This window comes from Stenella coeruleoalba (assembly GCF_951394435.1).
Source record: "Stenella coeruleoalba genome assembly, chromosome: 9".
Taxonomy (NCBI): Eukaryota; Metazoa; Chordata; class Mammalia; order Artiodactyla; family Delphinidae; genus Stenella; species Stenella coeruleoalba.
Genome location: NC_137155.1, coordinates 86,693,193 through 86,716,522, shown reverse-complemented (window position 1 = coordinate 86,716,522; position 23,330 = coordinate 86,693,193). Strand labels below are relative to the sequence as shown.

At 41.9% G+C, this 23,330-nt stretch overlaps 1 protein-coding gene across 1 annotated transcript in view; it reads right to left on the bottom strand.

Moving 5' to 3' along the window:
* LRGUK (leucine rich repeats and guanylate kinase domain containing) overlaps positions 1 to 23,330 on the bottom strand; it is a 118,867-nt gene that overhangs the window by 14,740 nt on the left and 80,797 nt on the right. The window contains exons 16-17 of the mRNA XM_079931954.1: positions 19,510 to 20,888; positions 7,035 to 7,181 (exon numbers count right to left, since the gene is read on the bottom strand). Of these exons, the coding sequence (XP_079788080.1) occupies positions 7,035 to 7,181; positions 19,510 to 20,888 (1,526 nt within the window). The remainder of the gene's footprint in view (positions 1 to 7,034; positions 7,182 to 19,509; positions 20,889 to 23,330) is intronic.

The window sequence follows — 23,330 nt, the reverse complement described above, 5'->3', positions numbered from 1 at the left end:
CTCTCAGGTGGATATTTGATTGCCAAGACCACTTTACTGTTCCCCTGACCATCATCTCCGTGGTTCTGCGTAAGCATAATGAGGAGAAAATGTCTGCTGGGTAGGAGGGAGGGGATTTAAAATGGGATAAGAAAGGAAGAAACAAACTCTACTTACATTTTAACACTTAAAAACTATTTTAAATAGCTCCATAAATACATCTAAATTGTCTCATATTACTATAAAAGTACTACATATCAACTAAATCCACTGTCTTATTCTGTTGATTTGTTATTATTTTTCCCCCAATCATTCTATACTAGTATATACATTTTCTATTGTGATTTTACTTTATACCACCCTTATTTTTTTCCTATATTGATCCTTGATCTAAATTATATCATGACTGGGAAGACGACAGTGGTAGTGGAAGCATAGTTTTTGGACCTTCCAGAATTTCCATGTAAAAACAGATATAGCAACTAAATAGCAAAATGAAAACATATCAAACATTTACAAGAAAACCAGGTGACAAGCTCCCCTCAAAGCCCCCAATACAGGTGACAATAACCACAACACCTGCATGGTATCAGTGTCTATGTAAGAGGAAGCCAAAGAAAGAAACAGGGTGACTAAAAGACCTGAGAACAGGAGAGCCCCAAGATAGCTAAGAAGTGTTCACTAGGAAGCACAGCAGGACAATTTGGAAACCACGGATGAAACATAGGAGGGGTTGTTTCCATTCTAATAGTAGGTAAGAATAAGGGGTCCACAGTAAGTTCTGCAGGAGCTGGATCAACTGTGAATTCTTGAAACTAATCCACTAGGGTTCCCTTCTAAGACAGGGTTTTACACTAAAAAAAAGCTGATGGGGGTGGAATAAAAATTAATTGGGAAAGAGCAAACAGAGACATAGGAAAGAGGAAATCTAGACCAAAGCGGGAGAGTGGAACAGAACCAGGAAATCTCAGGAAGGAAACTGCCATATACCTTGATACTATTTGAAAAAACCACCTTCCTTCTAAATGTTTGAGAAAATGAATTTCACATAAAAATGAGAAAATTTCCAGTCAAATCCAATGCAAAGTTATAAGAAATAAGAGGAAAAGGAGAATAACATCTCTGTACACAATGAAGGGGAAACAGATAAAATCTATAATCTATTTAAAAATAAACTAAAAGACATTAAGAAAATGACACAAAACATTAAGGAACAAATAAATTACAATTTCTGCAAACTCACAAATGAGGTGCTGGAAATCAGGAAAGAATTAGAATATACAGGAAAAAGTCGCTTAGGAAATGAAAACTAAACTAGAAGAAATACAGGAGTGAATAAACACAACAAATAATGACTTAAGAGAAATAGAAAATGAAGGAAAAACTTTAACCTCAAAAAGAAATGAAGAAAGAGGTAAAAAGATTCAAGAGAAAATGACAAATATTTAAGATAGATAAAAAAGATCCAACATATCAACAATAAGAGATCTTGATAAAATAAGCCAAAACAAAGAAACAGGGGCTTCCCTGGTGGCAAAGTGGTTGAGAGTCCACCTGCCGATGCAGGGGACACGGGTTTGTGCCCCGGTCCAGGAAGATCCCACATGCCGCAGAGCGGCTAGGCCCATAAGCCATGGCCGCTGAGCCTGCGTGTCCGGAGCCTGTGCTCCGCAATGGGAGAGGCCACAACAGCGAGAGGCCCGTGTACCGTAAAACAAAACAAAACAAAATAAAACAAAGAAACAGGATAGATACTAAAAACTACAATTCAAGTGTAACAGACTGTTATCAACAGGCAAGAATGCAGGAAATATTTTTCCCACAGCCCTTTCTGTATCTAGTAGAGAATAAGCTTAGGCAATAAAACAACTAGAGAGACACTGACCTGGGGTCTAATGATGAGTATTAAGTATGAAGGTATTTGATAACTAAGACAAAATGAGAGTTAAAAGGGAGAGAGGATATGAGGACACGCTCTGATAGTACAGCTATAACATAATCACAAACAATGGTGGGAGGAACATTTGTAAAAACACTTTTTTATAAACTGCTTTCAGTTTTTATAATGGGTGCTGGTAGTATTTAGTACTGTTATTCTGAGACTCTTCTGTGTGTCATGTGGTTAAAACAAACGAGAAATTTAGTAAGATATTATAATTCTATCATCGCCTCTATCTCTGAGAAGCAGGACTCTCAGCGTGGAGAAAAGAAAAAATATGTAACAGAGAAGGAGTTAAGTAAAAATGCTGAAGTCTTGAATCCAAATTGGAAATATTAACTTGAACTCATGAAATATTTTATCTATCCACAGAATAGGCCTAGAAACAATGGCCGCCCCAAGAGCAATGAGCATTCCTAGCAACCATGATGTGTTTTCTTGTACAACCATCTCCCACTTGAAGAAACCAAGACTTCTTGGACAAAAGACTGATTCCAGGTCTAGGACAGGTAATGAACAAAAGAGCATAGACTATCTCGTCATACCAACCAGTAAAATGGGTCACGTTAAAAGGACACAGGTGTCAACCTGCAGAAGCTCTAGCTGGCCAAAGATAGAATAATTTGAGTTTCGATAAGGATAAAAAATGCAGTGGGTGGATAGCCTTCAATATGCACAAATCAAAATCATAATGATTACAAATGATATTTTAAAATTAGTTGGTCACCTTCAGAGAATAACAGGAAACCAATTCATTATCTTGAAAAAGGCACTTGGACTGCTGATCCTACATGAACTGTACCACTTGGTAACTAGGTGGCAGATAAGAGAAGTATCTCTTTATAGTGTTATTCCAGCTAATAGATATAGTGTTGAACACCATGCCCTGAAAAATGTACTGAAGAGAAGAAAGCATTTTTCTTTTGGAGTCGAAATAGACACTTCTAAGTTGTGTTATCTCTGACAAGCTCCCTGAGCTGACCTGCCTCACAGTAGTGAAAGAAAATAGTGCTTAGTAGATGTAGGGCCCAATATTTTGTCATTACAGGTCCACTTTCTCACTGACCTTCATATCTTTGGGTGCTTTTTGATTGCACTGGCCTTATCTGCCACACACATATATTCACTAAATTGGCTTTGAATGAATTGGTCATTCAGCAATTTTTTTTCTAGAAAATTGGCTTTCAGTAACTTGGGCTGCTTCAGGAGTAAGGCTGTCCCCTAAGGAGATCAGAGGAGCTGGTTGGAGAAACAGATACAATTGAAGTTCTGAAAATAAAGCTTCTCCTAGAAGGCAAAGATCTACTCACAATAATTCCACAGCAAAAAATCTTCACACAAACACACACATAAATATACACTTACCCAACCAGTTATGACGTGTGGCCATGTGACTACCCAGGAATAGGGCTGGTTTTCAGAAGACACACACAAAACCAGCTCTGTTATTTTGTAATCACACCTTGACATGCACGTGGTGACAAACCACACACAAGGAAAGAGTAGAATATTAGAATAGAGGGGGTAAACCGAAAGACCTCACATACGCAGTAAGTTTAGGGTAGGTTTCAGGAAGAATGCAGTGTTCAACATAAGTGGAAAGGGTGCTTTTGAAAGAAACAGGACCAAAAAAGCATTGACAATGGGAATTCCTATTTAGTCCATCAGTGTCAAATGGCTCTCTTGACAGTTTCTACAGGTAAATATGAACATATTAAATCTACAGTTAAGACCCCAAAAAAGCACAAACATTTCTATCTTTTTCTTTTTTTGGAAGATTTATGATATAGGTTTTTGACAGAGATAGTGGCAATTACTTTCCTCAATCCACCATAAAGTTCCAAAAATACATAGGGATTTATGTTGGGAAAGTAAATGGTTAACAACATCTCCTAAGGCTTGCAATAAGGGGTTCATGAGATAATTTACACAAAAGCCCTTTCCAAACTATAAGTGACATATAAAGGCTATTTATGGCCTCCAATACAATCATAATATCTCATTAAAGCTTCTGTGGTGATGATCTTAAAAAGGTTTTGCTCATTTTGCAGCATTATAATGGCTAGACAAGAGGTTAATAACTTACGAAATATCTCAAAATTTGATAAATACTTAAAATTTCAAAATAGCATTGAATTCATAATCTTTACAAGAAAACGAGGTACTAAAAATAATCTTAGGCAAGTTCACCCCATATATATGACAGTGGCAATTAAGTACTACCTTTGTTCTAATTTTTGAGGGGTGAATCTGTTGGTTCTTGGGGGATTTGATTTGCTTTTCTATGAAACTACTCTGTTCCATTATACCTCCACCAGTACTGGCAGGCAAAATTACCAGAACCTCAGGCTGCAAGGGGTTTGAGTGCTGTTGCCATCATGGATGAGAAACTGCCCACCCTCTAACACAGGACACAGTAGATTTCTACACTAGGCTCTAGATGCCCTGGATTATGGGGGCTGAACAGTTTCTCAGGGAGGTGACTACAGGTAAGGAGTGGTGCTGGACATGTCAAAATTACATAAGAATTTTTGACAACACGTGGTCCACATACCTGCTCCCCTCCCGCCACCAAGATGGCCCCTCTACTCTCGCATTGCCTTTTTATCATACCCTCCACCCTCCAGTTCCCCCATACTGTTCATTAGTTTTATATTGAGATGTCGGAGATGAATTACAGCTGAAAACCCACTGTGTGCGTGTTGTGTGTGTTTTTCATCTGTTCCTCTGTTCTTGCTCCTGGGTACCTGAGTGCCCTTGACCAGAGAAAAGCTATCTTTAGGGACTTCCCTGGCGGTCCAGTGGTTAAGACTTCACCTTCCAATGCAGGGGGTGTGGGTTCAATCCCTGGTTCAGGAGCTAAGATCCCACATGCCTCGCAGCCAAAAAAAACCAAAACATAAAACAGAAGCAATATTGTAACAAATTCAATACTTAAAAAAACATGGTCCACATAAAAATAAAATCTTAAAAAAAGAAAAAGAAAAGCTACCTTTAATTAGGCCTGAAAATTTTCTAACAGGTAATATTCAGATTTGTCATATTTAAATAAATCATGGATACCCACTAACGGGCAGAGGGTGTGACTCAACGGTGTGTTTCTCATCGGTGTGAATGATGTTGTGCGGCAGGACAGCCTAACTGGGACGTGAGCTGGCTCTGGTTGTCAAGACACAGACTTGTGATTAAAGAATAAAGGTGGCTAAGGATGTGTGCTCTGGAGTTTTTACAGTCTGGATATGCCATGTCCTGAGAGATTAAAAGAAGACCTTATATTTGAAAGTCTAAGCTCCAAGAAGCATGAAGCTGTACAGGACAGCAGGTGCAGAGAGAAAGTGGTAGACTGACTTGAAAAGAGCTGGGTTTCCCAGGACTGCAAGGACAGAGGCTGACGGGCTCCTCATGTCGAGTGCGCTCCCAGGGTGTGGTGAGACCTTGGGGGTCGGCACTGGGTGAACATACAAGCAGGAGAGGATCTGGAGAATACCAGAGCCCCTGGCTCAGAATGGAACTCCGGGTTTCAGACAAGGAACATCTCCATGGTAACCATGATAGTCTGGAGACCAGAGGCCCTTCCCTAAGTTTCTAGCATGACATAAACCTCAGGATTCTTGAACTTAATCCAAAGAATGGGAGTGATCCCCACTCCTAATGACTGATATTTGATTTCCCACAGATCCTGGTAGGTGGGAACAATTCCAGAGTTAACTTATTTTGGATAAATAAATAGGGCATTTCCTGTACTCCAGTATCAGGATACAAATTTATATTATTTTTAGATGTTTAGAGTGCACCCATCCCCTGCTGCTTCTAAGAGGCCAGAATGTGTATCAAGTGGCCCTGCCTTTTGCCCTGACACTGGTGACAGGACAAGCAGTTTAATCTGATCTGTGTGGTATGGCTAAAAAGTCCAGCTGTGCCAATTAGATTGCTTTGCTTTCCACAGTATGAATTAAAGATACGGAGAGAAGTGGCCAGGAATTGTGGGCATAGAGCCACAGGCAGAGAGCCATGGTGAGTCAGGGCTGGCACGTGTGCAAATGAGTTCAAATTATGTGGGAGGGAAGCTGAGTGAGTGGAGGAGGCCAGCCAGGAGAGAGAGGACGACAGAGCACGGGAAAAATAGAAGCAGAGATGAGAGGAACTTGATGCCTTTGGGATGCACCTTCCAACCCTATTTCTGGTTCCTGTGAGATCTGTACTTCATCCCTGCTCCCGATGCACTGTGAATCCACTCATCATATATTTTTTAATAATGGAACTACCTCTTACTTAAGCTGACTTTAACGGGTATCTGTTCCTTGTACTTCAAACATCCCATTCTTATGACTTAATCAGAGCAGAATGTATAGCTATGCCCATGTACACCACAGCCCTAGACTTTTCAGCTGAAGTAACCAGTCTGATTCTTGTGACCACTGCCCATGGTTCTGACTTTAGAAGACAACGTGATTATTTGCTTAAAACAGGCAAGGCTTAGGGAAACACGACCAAGGAGCTGACAACCAAATCAGAAGTTCTGTCCCTTCTGAGGCAATGGCAACGATCTAGGTCTCTGTGTTCCCAGACCGTCACAGAAAAACCATCACAAACAGAAAAGAGCATGACCTAATATGAAGGTAGGGCCAGCTTCCACATATCCTGACTTCTCTGAGTTCTCAAAGAACGGGATCTTTTAAGTCATAGGATGGGTCTAAGTACTGCAAGGTTATAAGACATGGACTCTTTGAGTGGACTCACTTTGAAGGCTCAGCACAAGAATACGCAACATTATATCCCAACAGTAAAGCAAGTTTTCCCTTGAAATACATATTCTACAGTATTAATTCTATGTAGTTCTTGTCTATGCTTGTTAAATAGGAGAACTGAGCGTCAGAACTTCCACTGGGAGCCTGGGGGAAAGGTACTCAAAAAAATCTACACTGTATATTCTGTTTTTAGAACCCATGCCTATTCTTAGAGGTGTAGAAAGAGGGGGAAAAAACTTGTCTTCAGCTGACACCAGTCAGAGGACAGTTTTGGTGAAACTTATTAGTCTTGAAATATCCAATGCCCTTTTTGTCTGACTTTTGTAATGCTCAGTTCCAGCTTCCCTCACCCCTCTATCCCTTCTTACCGCTGGTATGTTTTTGCCTGAAAGTTTGGCCCATAATTTCACAAAGTAGTTTCTGTCTGCAAAATCCAGGGACTCAAATTCACTCGAAGCTCTAAACTTCTTCGAAGTCTTTTCAGGTTTCAGCTGAGGTTTCTTAATATCTGCTAGGGAAAAAAGTAAAGTTTAAAATAAAAGGCATAAAATTGGATAAAGCAACTTTCTGAAGTAAGAGAATGTTTTATACGTGGATTTGCCCAAACACAATAAAGTGTATACTTAAAGTCTGTGCATTTCAACTTGAAAGTAAGATAACTAAAAATTTATGTCTCAGAACACGATAACAATAATAATTATTATTGAAAATTATAAAGTCAGCCTGCAGCACCTAGTAGACATGTCCTGGGAGTACCCTTAGTGTTCAAATAATACAGACTTATGAATGGAATTAAAGGAAGTAAAACTTAACAAAAACAATGGCTTTCAGATACTTAAGTGAACAGTCCCCTTTATAATTACTTTCCATTTGACAAAATTGTCCTAAAAGGCTAAAATCATCATCATCATCATCATCATCATCATGCAACACTAAGAAAAACCTTTTTAAAAGAATGGAGTGGATGATGAGGTCAGTATTTAACAGAATTTACACATAAATACTGTCTAATGTTCCCTACAAAACATCAGAATGTCCAGAGGCCTAGAATATAAAGAATCTAAATTTCTATCACTGCTCACGTATAGCGGGCCCAGGTGTACATACATTTGGATTTATTAGGAACATCAACACTTACAGTATTGCTACAAAAATGCCAAAATAAATAATCTCCACACCTACACTAGCCAATACGGCTGACTGAGCAGATGTGGGAAGCTAGCCCCACCCAAGGCAAAATAAATAGTGGATAACATATAACAGAAATTTGTTTTTATCACATAGCAAAACTGAAACCAAGCAAGAAAAATTTCCAGGTGCTGGAAGTGAAGTGAAGATTCCAAGTCAGAGGAGTGGAAATTGATGTCAAGAGGTCAGAGAGTGCCTCAGGGGCTGAGGTTTCTGGACTGAGAGGCAAGGCCAGTCCCTGTGTGCTTAATGTACGAGACCTGGGCTCTCTATTAGGCGAGAAGTGGGAAAGGGAGGGTCTGGAAATCTCAGCCCACAGACCTCAGGACTTAGCCTGGGCACAGTCTCACCTGGACTGAGGGTGGAGACACCCGTGGGAAATCAGACCTCTACTCCTGGGCTGTGTGCTGGTATGGAATCTAAAATTGACTCCTACCAAATTGTGTGGCAATCCCTAGCTGATAAAAAGAAGGTACAGGGCTTCCCTGGTGGAGCAGTGGTTGAGGGTCCGCCTGCTGATGCAGGGGACATGGGTTCGTGCCCCGGTCCGGGAAGATCCCACATGCCGCGGAGCGGCTCCCGTGAGCCATGGCCGCTGAGCCTGCACGTCCGGAGCCTGTGCTCCACAACAGGAGAGGCCGTAACAGTGAGAGGCCTGCGTACTGCAAAAAAAAAAAAAAAAAAAAAAAAGAAGGTACAAGCTGGACTTCCCTGGTGGTCCAGTGGGTAAGAATCCACCTGCCATTGCAGGGGACATGGGTTCAATCCCTGGCTCAGGAAGATCCCACATGCTGTGAAGCAACTAAGCCCATGAACCACAACTACTGAAGCCCGCATGCTCTAGAGCCTGCATGCCACAACTACTGAGCCTGCGCACCACGACTACTGAAGTCTACACACTCTAGAGCCTGCACACCACAATTACTGAACCCATACACCGCAATTACTGAAGCCCGCACGCTTTAGGGCCCATGTACCGCAACTACTGAGCCCGTGTGCTGCAACTACCAAAGCCCGCACACCTAGAGCCTGTGCTCCTCAACAAGAGAAGCCACCGCAGTGAGAAGCCCGTGCACCTCAACGAAGAGTAGCTCCCACTTGCCGTAACTAGAGAAAGCCTGTGTGCAGCAACGAAGACCCAGCACAGCATAAACAAATAAATTAGAAAAAAAAAAAGTAGGTAAAAGGTGTTGCAGACAAGTAAAAGTATTGAACCATGGTAGGGAAGCCTAAAGCTCCACAACCCAGCACCAGTCTTGAGAGAGGGGGAGAGACTCAGAAGATGCAACAAATGGGCAAATCCACAGCCAAGAAATTCCAGGTGATAGAGCATTCTGGAAAGGAACATTGAAGTAATTATGTTCATAACAATCACAGGTAATAGGACACGATTATTATGTGGAAACACACCTGCTAAATCTTCATAATGGAAAAGCCATTCAACCCGTATCGGTTGAGCACCTACTATGTGCCAGACAGCGCTCTGGGTGTTGGGATAGAGCAGTAAATAAAATGTCCTTGACCTGTGGGACTTACATTCTAATGTTGAAGACAGACAATAACACCAGATAATGTCAGGTAGTAGTGATAAGTGCGATGAAGGACCAGGCAGGCAGATAAGGAGACAGTGAGAGACAGCATGATGGCCAAAGGAAGTCCTCCCTAAGATGGTGACATCTGCACAGTGATCGGAAGTCATAAAGAAGGAAGGCATTCAAATATCTGGGGCAAAAGCATATCAGGCAGAGACAGTGGCTTTGTATAAAGACCCAGAAGCATGCTTAACACAACTGAATTACAGTAAAGAATTCAGCATGGCTGAAACAAGGCAAACTAACAACCAAAAACGAGACGGAAGGGCTGAATCTTATGCTCATTAAAAAACAAACAAATAAACAAAACCAAAACACTTGTCCTCTTGATGGGACTCTAAGAACAGAGCATTGTGAAAAAGACCAGATGAATCTGAAAAAAAAGATGAAATTTAAAGAAATAGAAGCTATATTTATATAATTTCCATAGAAATGACCCTCTCTATGTATAAAAGCTTATTTAAAATATAGTATATATTTGTGTCAGGGTTCCTTCTTCCAGCTTTCTCAGACGTAAGCCAATTGTACTATGATGTAAACAAACCAAGTTCTATCTGATGATACAAGGCAGCTGTAATTCAACAGGTTAATGTCTTAATGGTTTCTCAGCAACAAAACAATTTGGGTAAAAATAATGTGTTTAGATTACTATTAAACTACATTGTAATGCTCCCACTTTAGGGACTCGGACTCCTATAATAAAGAGTTTCATACAGTTCTTAATATAGTTTCAAATGTCTTAATATATTAATGAACAAGAGATCTTACTTCTCAATTAAAAAAACAACCCAGTTACCAGTGTTATAATACCCTGCAACCAAGTTTCTTAAAGTGATCTTATTCAAAGTATCTAAAAGTCAACCTTGAGGCAACATTAAATTGTATATATGTTACTGTACAGTCCACAAAAATGACCAAGTTCTTCAGTATATAAGCTGGTTACATTTACTTAAACACCTACAATGAAGCCTAAGTGAATGTAATGATGCGTGACAGATCTTCAAGCTATTTTATGGATTGGTATCATTACCAAATATAAGAAAATATAAATGAAATATCTGGAACCAGAACTACATCTCAAATTAATTCAAAATAACTTAGACCTTTTGTTTAGAATTATCTCTCTTTGCAGTCAAGTGAATTAAAATAATATTCATATAAAACATTTTAAAAGAATAACCACAGAATCCAACCAAAATAACAAATGCAGTAGAAGCCATGCACCTAAGATAAAACATCTGTGTATATTTCATAACACATTATGACACAGACTATATAGGGCCCTTTACTGCAAAAAAGAAAGGAGAAAATAAAAGATGCTGATGATCTGATATTATAGGCACACAGCCATTTCAATAACTAGTAATAAAATTAGAATTTGGGGGTCAGATTGTGTATATTTTGAAAAACAAAAATCCCTATTTTGATAACCAATTTTTCTACAGCAGTAAGGTTACTTGTATAGCAAAACAACTAAGTCAATCTCCTGTCTAAAAACATGAGACCAAATTAATATTTAAATAAAACTTTGCCAAAAAAAAAAAAATCAGCACCAGTGTTTGTCTCTCTTTGAAAACACTTGGAAATGTATGACTTGGAAGTAGGCTTTAATTTTCATACAAAAGTTCTCAGATAGCCAGAATCATTCAGTTTTTCCCACTCAAATGGGGCTTAAAAAACATGTTTATTCTGGTAGTAGTGAGGTTTTTTAAATTAGCAAGAGTAATTTATACTACCATGATTAAATACATATACATATGTAAAATGTAAATAGCTATAAAAATCCCTGTGGAAGTCTCAATGCTGAAATATGTAACCATAAAAAGGACCAAAAGCAAATTAAAGCATAATAATCTGCTACACAATTTAAAATATTTATTTATTTTTAATAGGATAGTTACATAATTCACGGTTAAGGGAAATGCTCAGTTCATTAGAAAGTATTATCACAAAACTGAAGGTGCCAAAAGAAGCCATTTTTTCCAGGACAGAATTAAATCTTATAAGTCTTGACTATCTGTGTTTCTGAGAAAGGAATAATAGCAACTAGAAAAATAATCATTTCACATAATATCCATAAAAATTTTCCATAGCAAAATAAGCTTTTATAGTAGAAAGCTATCATATAGTAATAATGTTCATGCTATACATGATAAAATGAATGCACATACTAAACTATTCTAACAGTAAAGTGCTATATTCTTGAGTGTCCGATCAAAGGAATAATCAGCTATTTAAACAGAGAACAGATTCTATATCAGGACAAAGGAAGCATGTGAATGGGCCTTCTCACACTGAAAGAATGAGGTACAAAAAGAATGCTTTTTTCCATTGAACTTCATACTTTGAAATGTCTTCAGTAGAGCTGAACTAATGGGTTAAATATTTGGACACTGTATAGAGGATGTCCTAAATAAAACATAAAACAATAGTACCATGAATTTCAGGGTTTCTTTTAAATGAATGAGTTTATCATGAAGTAGTTAACTGACACTTTGAAGGAGAGAGGATGTAGGACAGATAAACTTCAAGAGTGGAAACTTGATGCATAAGATTTGGACGTGTACAGAATTTGGGATAAGGAGAGAAGGAAAGGGTAGCTATGGCTGACAGAAAATAGGACAGAAACATTCAGGGAGCTGGAACACAAACTAAAGGCTTCCTCTCCTTTGAGCGGTACGTTTGATAACTAAATTTCCGATGTGACTTCCACCCAACCCTACAGCCCCACCTCTGCTAAGTGTAGTTTTCGTTTGCAAGAGCTCATCCTTCAAGAACAACATTTTCAAAGATGTTGTTTCATTGGTCATTTCTCAAGCAAAGACATCTTTTGTCTTTCTTCCCTTTGCTATCTTTGTCCTTGGAAACCAAGGGTCTTTAGATCCGGTACCATGTAGAAGCCAGTCTCTGTTTCAACCTACCACAAAGAGAAAACAAAATGCCAGCTATCTGGTAGTTTATTCCTGAGTCAAGTAACTTGATGCCATTTACCATCTAACCTAGACGAAACACAGAATGTAAATGCCTTTGATATTATCAATGACATAATAACAATAAAAATAATAGATAACATTTACTGAGCATACTACGTTCTAGGCGCTATTACAAGTCTCTTCCATGTGTATCACATGTCAATTTCATAATAACCTCGGAACTGATGTCTCCTCACTCAGTTCTCCAAGCTGCAATGCTACCTGTGAATGTGCGTTAAAGAATCTCTTGATCTCAGTAACATTTTCCTGAACTGCAATTTCTTTCCAATATAATCCTAATTCTGTTTAAGGCCCTTTATTCAATTAAGGTTGTCAAAAATTTTAAAGGATTTTCAGAGAAGACCGCATCATTTGCCAAATATTTCCACCAGTCCTTTCCAATTAAGGATAAAATGCTACTGGGACTTCCCTGGCAGTCCAATGGTTAGGACTTCGCCTTCCAATGCAGGGGGGTGTGCGGGTTCGATTCCTGGTCAGGGAGCTGAGATCCCACATGCCTCGTGGCCAAGGAACCAAGACATAAAGCAGAAGCAATGTTGTAACAAATTCAATAAAGACTTTGAAGATGGTCTACATCAACAACAAACAAAAATCTTAAAAAAAAAAAAGGATAAAATGCTATTTAAAAATTTTTTTTTTTACTGCTTACATGTTAATGCTAACAAACACTCATATAAGTACTTACTATGTGCCAGACATTGTTCTGGGTGTTTTTCAATATATTAACTCATTTAACCCTCACAATAATCTTGAGGCAGGTACTTTATTATCTCCATTTTATATTACATGAGACTTTTGTAAACTGCTCAAGGTCACACAGCTAGATTATACTGGAACTGGAATTTCCAATGAAAATTTTGACTCAGTGTTATCTGAAATCATGAATTTCTAAGGTTACAAACTTTTTAAAAAATGTCTCCAGCTTTTGCTAATCAGGACTGCTCTCTCATCATCACCTTTGAGATGAACGATTTGGTGGTCTAACATTATTTATCATCAACACAAAGAAACAGTCTCTTCTTATTTTCTTTTCTGAATGCCTGTCAATAAAGAAATGTGATTTCTAGAATGATGTCTTTAAATTCATTTATGGACAGACTGTGATTTGGAGGAAGCTTTATAGTAACGAGGTGATTTTCAGTGTTGTCGTGAAACAAAAGGAAAGGGAACCAGCTAAGGACTTAGTGGTTAAAACACTATCGATCAAGACTGGTTTTTTTAGCTTTACATAAGAACTTTATACTATGCATAAAAATTTTCAATATACCTTATCCAGAGTCCTAACACTGACAAAGAGCATAACTGCTAATACACTGAATCCTTCCGCTGTCACAGAAAATAATTCAGTATAAATCACGCCAATCCATCCCACCTCACTTGAAGGCAACCTGAGCAGGGTAGTACCTGGTCAGTAGGCCTCTAAGAACAGAACCATAGCAAACCTCCAGAGCACTCAGTACAGGGTTTTTCAAAAACTGCAGGCTGCAGACTAAATTGTGAAATCAGTTTAATAGGTCATGACCAGTGTGTTAAAGAATTAAGATTGAATAGAATAGAAGGTATCAGAGTTTATCACCACAGTGAAGGTATTTCATTATACCTTTGTTTCCATGCGTGTAGGTCTGTGTGTAGGTCATGATATTATGAGCTGTACCCCTAGTTACCGGTTTTGGACTAGAAAGTTTGAAAGCCACTGATCTAATGAGTACTAACTGCAATTTTCTAGTACTAGGCTCTCTATTTAATAAAATAGGCTTCCGGGTTCTTCAGAGCCAGCCAGTAGAGCTAGCTGTAGTGAACAGATCACAGATTATAAAAGGAACCTTAAATTTCAGCCAGTCCGACTAATCACCCAACCTAAGGAGACTTTCTGTGAGATTCCCATCACAGAGCATCTAAGTTATGGGGACAGCCTGTCTGCTCCTCTGTACATGACTCTGACTCCTAGAAAGTTCTCGTTAAGCCAAATTGAAATAGAATATTAGGGTGCTGCTTTCACAGGACAGCTTTTCATATGTGGGAATTTACTTCTATATAACTTTTTCTGAATACACACAGGCTTGTTGTAGAAAATTTACAAAATACTAAAAAGCATAAAAGAGAAAATAAAAATTACCCATAATCTAACAACCCAGAGCTGACAACTGGAACCATACTAGCTGTACCTCCTTAACCTGCTTTCTTCTTAATAAGTAACAAATATGTTCCTCTTCCAAAATTCTACAACATGATTATAAGGGCAACATACAGCTGAACCAGAACTTTTGGCCCATAACTTATTTCTGAAATCCCATTAGCTGGCTTAATTATTTCCAGGTTTTATTACAAAGACATTAATATGAACACCCTTGTACATACCATATTTCCTTATAATTCTTGGATTGGAATTGCTAGGTTAAAGACATGCAATATTTGGAGGCTTTGACAGGTACTGTAAAGCTGTCCCCAGAAAAGTTGTGCCCATTTAGCTTCCCAATGATGATAGAGAAAGTGCATTGACCCTCAGCCTCACCGAGAACAGGCATTTGTTTTCCATCTTTGCCACTCTGGTACCCAAAAAAGTCTATTCTGTTTTGACTCAAGTGAGAGTGAAACTTAAATACTTTTTGACATATTTTTTGGCCATTTTTATTTCCCCTTCTGTAAATTACTACCAAATTACCCTTTGTCCAATTATCTTTTAGGTTTGAAAAGAATTGATTTAGCTCTTTAAATATTTGAAGAAGGCTCTTGCACCCAGTGGAATTATCATCTCTGTTGATTTGAATACTAAATGCCAGACTTCTTTTAAAAAGCTGAAGATTGTATTAGCTAATAGAATGACTAAAGTCCACAACGTTCTTTTTTTTCCCCATAAAGATCCCTTTGCTGAGGAACATAGCATATGAAAGTGATATGAACTTTGTTTGTAAATGTAGATGGAAAATGACAATTTTTTAAATATTTATGTTCTACAGTTAAAAAGCAGAAGTTCCCCTTATACTGAGAAAAATCAATAATAGCTGTTAAAAACCTCTCACCAAGGGAGGAGTTGGTAATCTTTTCTATTCCTTTCCTTGAACAACAAACAAAATGTCCAGCTGCACTGAATCTGAGATGTTAATAAGACCAAAACACAAACACGAACCTGACACCATCATGGACCCCGGGGAAGGGCGTTAGAACTTCTTCCAAGTCAAAAGATGGGAAATTTGGCGTCTCACTTTGCATGAGAACCCTAATGAAAATGCAGCCCCAAATGCCTTAAGGAGCCTCAGAAACAGCTGCCCGAGGAGGAGACCAAGGAAATTTCTACAGTTTTTCACCTCAGTGAGGTACTAGTGCCTCTAAAATGCCCCATACAAAGGTCCTAAAGGTGGGTGGGTATCCTGATTTTCCTCCTCTCTTTCACAGTCTGCACTCCCTCTACATCCAGTCCAATATCTTGAATCTGCCCATTCCTGCCACAATGCCTTATTTCAGGCCCTTACTAACTTCCTGTCAGGACTAATGCAATAGCTTCCCAGCATTCCTGCTGCCATCTAAATTGCCCTCTTTAAAGTGATCCTCTACGCTGACTTGAAACAGATGCCTCTAAGATAAAAAAAATTTCACCATTCAATGGCTCCCCATTGTCAGAAGATCAAGTTTCCAATCTCACGAGCACAGCACAATGTGCCCTTTGGAGCTACGTACGCCTATAGCTCTCCTGACACTTTGGTCCAGAAGATGCTACGCCTGCTCTTCCCTCCACGCTTAGGCAGATGCTGTTCCCTCGTCTGAGACCTTCCCTTCCCTTCCATCAGTCTGCTGACTGCTCTGCAACCTTGAGGACTTGGCTGAAAGGATGACTTCCTCTTGGAAGTGTTTTCTGATCCAGTTCTCACATCCCAGCCTGAATTCAGTGGCCTTTCTTAGTATTCTTATGGCGTTCTGGGAGTTTCCTTCTCTATTTGATGTTAACCCTATCCTAGCGTGCTGTGGGGCCTCCAGCTGCCCTGATCACATGTAATGAACCTTCCTATCCATCTCCCTTGAGAAGAGAGAGCTCCTTGGAGTGTCCTCACCATCTTACTCTATGTAGAAACTATCACAGTGTCTGGCATATATGAAGTACTCAATCAATGCTTGTTGGGGGACTTGAACTAACTTAAGAAAAATAAGTTATGAGATGTTAAAAAATTCACCTTATTCATTTCATCTTGGACAAACCAGACAAATCAGAGTGTAATTATTAGTATAACATAGGCTCTTCATTATACAAGAAGAGTCCTGCATCCTGGATTATAAAAATATCAATTTTCTCTACTGCACTTGAAATAACACTTGACATACACACAATTTTTGTGGACACATGCTCTTTGTGTAAGATAAGACACGTTTACACAGGCATGTAGTCATCAGTTACATTTTTAAAATACAGGATGCCAAACCCAGCTTAACATGTATACATAGTAAGTACTCAATAAATATCTTGTAAATTCTTAAGAGTCAAATATTAAACTGGTTGCTCTGCTTACGGTTATTCTCTTTTATGTGAATGCTAGGGTTCACAGGATTGAATGAAGTCTCACTTCCCCCCGGTCAAAAGGGCCATCTGAAAAAAGTGTAAAATCCGGAAAGGCAGGACAGGCCATGGAGAACAGGGAGCCTAGTTATTCTGATGGGAGGGATGTAAATTGCCAACAGCCACTCTGGAGAAGTGTATGGTGTTTCCTGAAACTTCTAAAAAACAAAGCAACAGAGCCTAGGGCACTGCCACTTATGGTCCTATAGCTTAGGGAAATTAAAATCAAAAAGACACAGCCACCCCAAAGTTTGGGACGGCTCTGTTGACAAGAACCTCGTCGACGGTACAAGTTAATATCCCAGAAAGCGAAAAATGGATAAAGAAGTTGTGGTACGTACGTACAATGGACTATCACTCAGCAATGAAATCTATGTCAGCAGGCCCGTAGCCCAATGAGTATTGAACCCAATGAGTATATCTAAATGTGCCCTGTCCCCAGCCAGAGTAAATTGGCTGTGGAATGAGCATCTGACCCATGCTGGGCCAATCAGAGTCTTTCCCTGAATATAATTTTTTAAATCTTAGGACCAAGGAGCATGTGAGTTAATCACTTTCTGGTAGTGGGAGGTGCCAGATATAATACCAAATGTAAAATGTAAGAGCTACTGATGGTCATGTTCCCTGCCATGTGCAGAAACTGATATATAGTCATTTATATCATAGAGAGGAAGCCAACACGGAGAAAAAAACAGAGATGAGAAATGATAAGAGTCCTGGAGATGACAAGATTCTAGGAGATGACAAGGGTCCAGCAGATGACGAAAAGACTGGAGATGATGACAGTTCTGGTTATGTTCAGAGATGGTCCCCAATCTCTCTGAGGTTCTGCTGCCCCTCTGCCCTCCCCAGAGTTTGGTTGAGTGACATACTCCCCTCCCTTCTAAAAGATTCACATAAGCTGGCTCAGGTTGGATTCCTGTCACTTGCCAGCAAAAGAATCCTGATGTTATGAATAGATAAATAAAAAATGGGTTCGCCTCAGTTTTCTCCCTACTAATTCTTTTAACCAGCTGGTTTGGCATAACGACGGCATGAGCTAATTTACATGAGGTTCCCCTTCAAAGAGAGAAGGAAGGTGTCCATTTCAAACAAAATAAGTTTCAGGCAGTATAAGCCAATGCAAATCCGAAGCCCTTGATCACTTGTCATGGCGTAAAAAACCTGTCCTCTTCCCACAAATTAACTGTGGGTTTGGAATGTTTGTGGGAGAGACCAAGACCCAGAAACTGCAAAGGATTCCTTTCTCAGAGTTCTTTTTGCTTCTGGATCCCTTGATAACGCAAGAAGCATGAGAGAATTTTCTAATCTACAAGTAAATTTTCCTAATGAATAAAAGAAAGCTTAATGGCAATTCAGCACTGCTTCTGCCAGAGCCTGAAGTCAGGTTGGAGTTCGTCCAAGTCTGGACACAACGCCTCCCGGCCGGCACCAATCTTTCAGACCAGCTCTCTCTGCTGGAGCAGGGGCACCGCTTGCTGGTGTACCCCACCACAGGGCTGCTCTTCCAGGCTGCGAGGGTGAGCCACAAAGGTGGCACACGTGTGCGAAGGTTAACTACCTTCTAATAATGCAACGGGGGGCCTCCCATCCATGCTGGCTAGGGGCTGCAGAGGGAAGCTGGTGTGCAGACCACAGCGCCCTGGCCATAGCTTTCCACTCTGCATAGCACTGCTTTAGGGGGCGCAGACGTTAATGACCTGGTGGCCCAGGGACGGCTTACACCTTGGTGCTCTGCCTGCCCCGAGCTCACAGCCTACCCTTCCAGTTGCCCTGCTCCCCAGCAGACGCCTGATTCTGGGGTGCTCCCCTGTGTTTCCGGGTGCCTCTCTCTTTGGCTTGCTGCCTGGAAGCACCGTCCCTTTGGACAGAGCTCTCTCTGGTCTGACTGGTCCCCTGATGGGCTTGAGTCTCTTTGACAGGCTGCTGGGCGGGGACCACACCATGCCGCTCTGGGGGTGCGAAGCAGCCTCTCCCTTCTGAGACCTTCCCCTTCTATGAACCTCTCTTTTTTTGCCTTGGGTGCTCCCTGGGTGCTGACTCTGCAGAGGCCCCTCACTCTGGAGAGGTCTCCTTTGTGGGGGATGACCCCCTGGAGTTGGCTGATCACCGCGGAGGGTAGCTATATTTTCTTGAGATAATCCTCCAAAATTGTCTCTTTTCAAAGATGGTCCTTTCTTGGACCTGGCTACTTTCTGAACCAGGTCATTTGCGAGGAGGTTGGCATGGGCCTTTCTTCTGGAATAATGTACTTTTCCCCTTCTCTCTTCCTGTATCTGGGCATCTTTAGGCAATGGTTCAGCGTGGGATGGTTCAGGAATGGCTGGTGATTGGACTGTCCCTCTCCAGTCCCCCTGAGGGCTCCGAGGAGGCTGGGGGCCTCTGGGGGAGCCGGCTTACTCTGGGATTCTGGCTGCAAGGATGCCTCGTGGCCTCCAGGTGGTGCCCTTTTCAGCTGTGAGGGCCCTTTAGCTGTCTCTGTGGATAGGGTTTTTTTTTTTTTCCTAGTTCCTGTCTGCTGTACTGGCTCTTGGTTTGGGGGCAAGGCCTGTACATCTGGAATCTTCTTGCTGGAGGAGCAGCCTGCCTTGGGAGCGTGCCTCTCCTCTGCAGGCCTCAAATCATGAGGAGCGGCCCCCGTGTTCTGAGGCAGCTGTTCTGAGAAGGGAGCGGGAAATCGAGGGAGCGTGACTACCTGAACCTCCCCTTCCTCGGGCGGATCGGGGGCGGCCTGTGGTGCCAGCTCCTGCCCCGGGGGCCTGATAAGGGGGAGCTTCACTTCCCTGACTCTCTCTTCCTGGACTTGCTGGGGACTGTGGCCCGGATGGGGGCTCAGGTTGTGTGGCTCTTTGGAATGGGGGGTGCTGGTGGGAGGAAGTTTACTGGGGTCTCCTTCCTGAGCTAGCGGGGGCCTGGGAGAGGGAGTCATAGGTTGATCTGAGGCTGTTCCGAGAGCCTCCTGTCTGCTGGGTGGGGGGAGTTTGGGTGTGCGCCTCCGACTCTGGAGAGGAGCAAGGACCCGGGGCTGGGGCAGCCTGGTGGGAGCCAGCCGGCTTCTGGGAGGCAACGTCACCGGGTCTTCCCTGTCCTGGGTCTGTTTGGTACTGGTTGAGTCCTGGGGATGCGGCAATTCTGGGTAAGGAGTGTCAACCCGAACAACTTCTGCTCTGGGGATTCCCTCCTCCAGAGGTTGCTGAGAATCTCCCAGAGGTGGACCAAGCTTCTTGGCCTCGTCGGGACCAGAAGGATCTCTTGGAGGATCACGATGGGAACTGCCGGGTGGAAGACTGGCTGACCCAGTTTCCTCATCCTGGGTTCTCTGGGGGCTAAGGGATGTTGGGTCAGATCCCTGGGGAAGTTCAGAGCGGAGAGGGCCAGTGGGGGTTACCTTGGCCTCCCCTGATTCTTCATCCTGGTCCAGCTGAGGGCTGTGGGCCGACGGTGGGTCAGGGTGCTGAGAAGGCCCTTGGGAAGGAATGATGGCAGACTGCCCCCCTTCACCTGCTTTCACCTCAGGTGTCGGGGCCTCATTCCCAGGGAGATTTGTGGTTACTGTTTTTGAAGAAAGATCTGAGTGTTGAGCATCCCCTTCCTTCCAGTTTGGGGATGAGTCTCGGGCCTGCTGGGGAACACCAAGCGCTGATGAGCTGGGCTGTGGCGGGGGCACAGCGCTGACCTGGCTATTGGGAGAACGCTCTTTTTGATGGGTTGCTCCCTCCTGAGTCAGCTCCTGGTTCTGGGAGGGAGCTAGGCTCTGATTTTCAGGGACCTTTGCAGGAATCTGCATTCCAGAGAGATGCTCTGTTATCTGGCCATCTGCTTGCAGTTTCGCCAAGTGCCTTGGGGATGGAACCAGGTGTGCTGGCACCCCAGAGGCAGTCTTCTTGCTAGAAGCAGCTCCCGCTTTAATATAAAAAGAAGTTAGCTAAAAACATCTTAACAAATACGACGATGTAACCTTAGAAATGAATAACCAAAAAGATCTTTTCTTTTTTTTGATGCACCTGGGATCTTGAAAAGAATAAAATTACACACATCGAAGAATTTAACCGTTCCTTCTCTGTGGGGATACTAGTGCCTATAATTCACTTATTTAGTGGAATTAGAGCAATATTTAGTCACCTGAAAACAGAAACTTTTATGAATAAACACAGAGAGGCTTCTTCACAGAACCAAAATTTATATCTAGGTCTGAAAGTGGCCAGAAAAGTTTCTAAGTGAATGAGATTTAAAATTTCACCACCTTAGGGGTCAATGCTGCTTTTCATGGTAGAAACTAGGGGATGGACAGCTAAGCCAGATGAAGCCCCATTTGTTTCCTTGTTTACCGGCCTTTTTCCTTGTCCCATAAAGAAACTGCGAGCTCTGTGAGGAGTCATGCCAGTTTACCAGTACCTAGCAAGGTGCAGAAGCTCAGCAGGCACTCTGTAAATAAGTGGTGAAAGGAGGAAGGAAGGAAAGAATAGATCTGATGGAATCACAAGGCACCATGGCTCAAGGAAGCTGCTCCTGAGGACCCACCATCCAAGCTGCTTGCCACCCCACCCCCAGGGCAACCACTTCCCTCCAAGTACTACCCTGGCTTCAAAAATGGGTCTCAGGGGCTTCCCTGGTGGTGCCGTGGTGAAGAATCCACCTGGCAATGCAGGGGACACAGCTTCGAGCCCTGGTCCGGGAAGATCCCACATACCGCGGAGCAACTAAGCCCGTGCGCCACAACTACTGAGCCTGCGCTCTAGAGCCCGCGAGCCACAGCTACTGAAGCCCGCATGCCACAACTACTAGAGGCCGCGTGCCACAACTACGGAAGCCCATGCGCCTAAAGCCCGTGCTCCACAACAAGAGAAGCCACCGCAACGAGAAGCCCGCGTGCCACAACAAAGAGTAGCCCCCGCTCACCGCAACTAGAGAAAGCCCGCACACAGCAATGAAGACCCAATGCTGCCAAAAATAAATAAATAAATAAATTTATAGAAAAAAAGAAATGGCTCTCAGAGGCCACTAACCATGCAGTGTTGCAGAAGGGGGTTGCTTCCTTTAGTCACCACCACTGGAGCATGTTCTTAGAGTGATTCTGGTCTCCTGACACAATCGCCCCAGCAGGCACTTGTTTAGGGTAGAAGCCCTGGTATGTTCTGGTGACCCGTATATCATCGTAACCCAGTCCTTAGGACACAGCTCTGAAATGCTAGTGGTCACTTCGGAGGTGGCACACCGGTCTGGAACAGCCTTGAAGAAACTAGTCTCAGCTTACTCTGGGGGAGACCTGATACTCAAGAGAGTCCAAACCGCATCAGACCTCGGTGGTGAGCCCAGGGTGGTCTATTCCCAGAAGCCAGCCAGGCTCCTGGCCACCAGCCCTTCTCTCCCCACAAAGCAGGAGGTGCTCGGACTACTCCGGGTTCTTCCTGAACCTCCTAGCCTGGGAGTGTACCCTGAGCACCCAGTCAAGCCAGGTGTCTTCAGGGACCGGGAGGAGACGGGGAGAAAGGAAAACCTTACCACTTGGTGGGGTTTCTGAGCGGCTGCCCTGTTTGTCATTCTGATCACCCTAGTTTACAACAGTTATAAATTAAAACACAAACTTAGTCAAGAAACAAGGTTAAAATAAAATGTGAGAACAGTAAAAATATCTAGACTAGGCAAGTTCATAGAGACAGAAAGAAGATTAGAGGTCACCGGGGGGCTGGCCGGGAGTGGGGCGGGGTGGGTGTTGGTTATTTTGCTCAATGGGTATAGAGTTTCTGTTTGGAGTAGTAAAAAATATTTAAAATAGGCAGTGAATACAATTAACGCCTTCAGGTGTACATCTAGAATGGCTAAAATGGAAAATTTTATGGTTTGTTGTTTTTTTTTTACCACAATAAGAACGTATTTTTTAACAAAATAGAAAAATATAAGAATAGTGAAATCCAATGCTGAAGGTTCTTTCCATCTAAGCCCTCCTGGTCTCCTATGATCAGACACGAGTTTTTCCCCCCACTTTTGCAATTTAACAATTCACATAATTTGCCAAGTGATACCATGACCTTTATTAGGGACAAAGGCACCACTTTATGGACTAGTAAACTGCTCAATTTTCCCCTCTTTGACTCATCATCACCATCATCATTTTTGTCTGTCATTAGTCAGAATTCTAAATAATGATTTTCAAATAAAATTTTATTTTATGATCTCTATAGCGAGAACTCAGGGTGGTGGTTGGATCAGCTATTTAAAAGCTTTGCAGGAAGTACTATTCCAGAAATCAGTTGTAAAGAGACAAATGGAGAGTAAAGGCATGCCATATACTGAGTTCTGAATATAGTGAGTTTTTCCTTATTTTATAGACATAATATTGTTTAC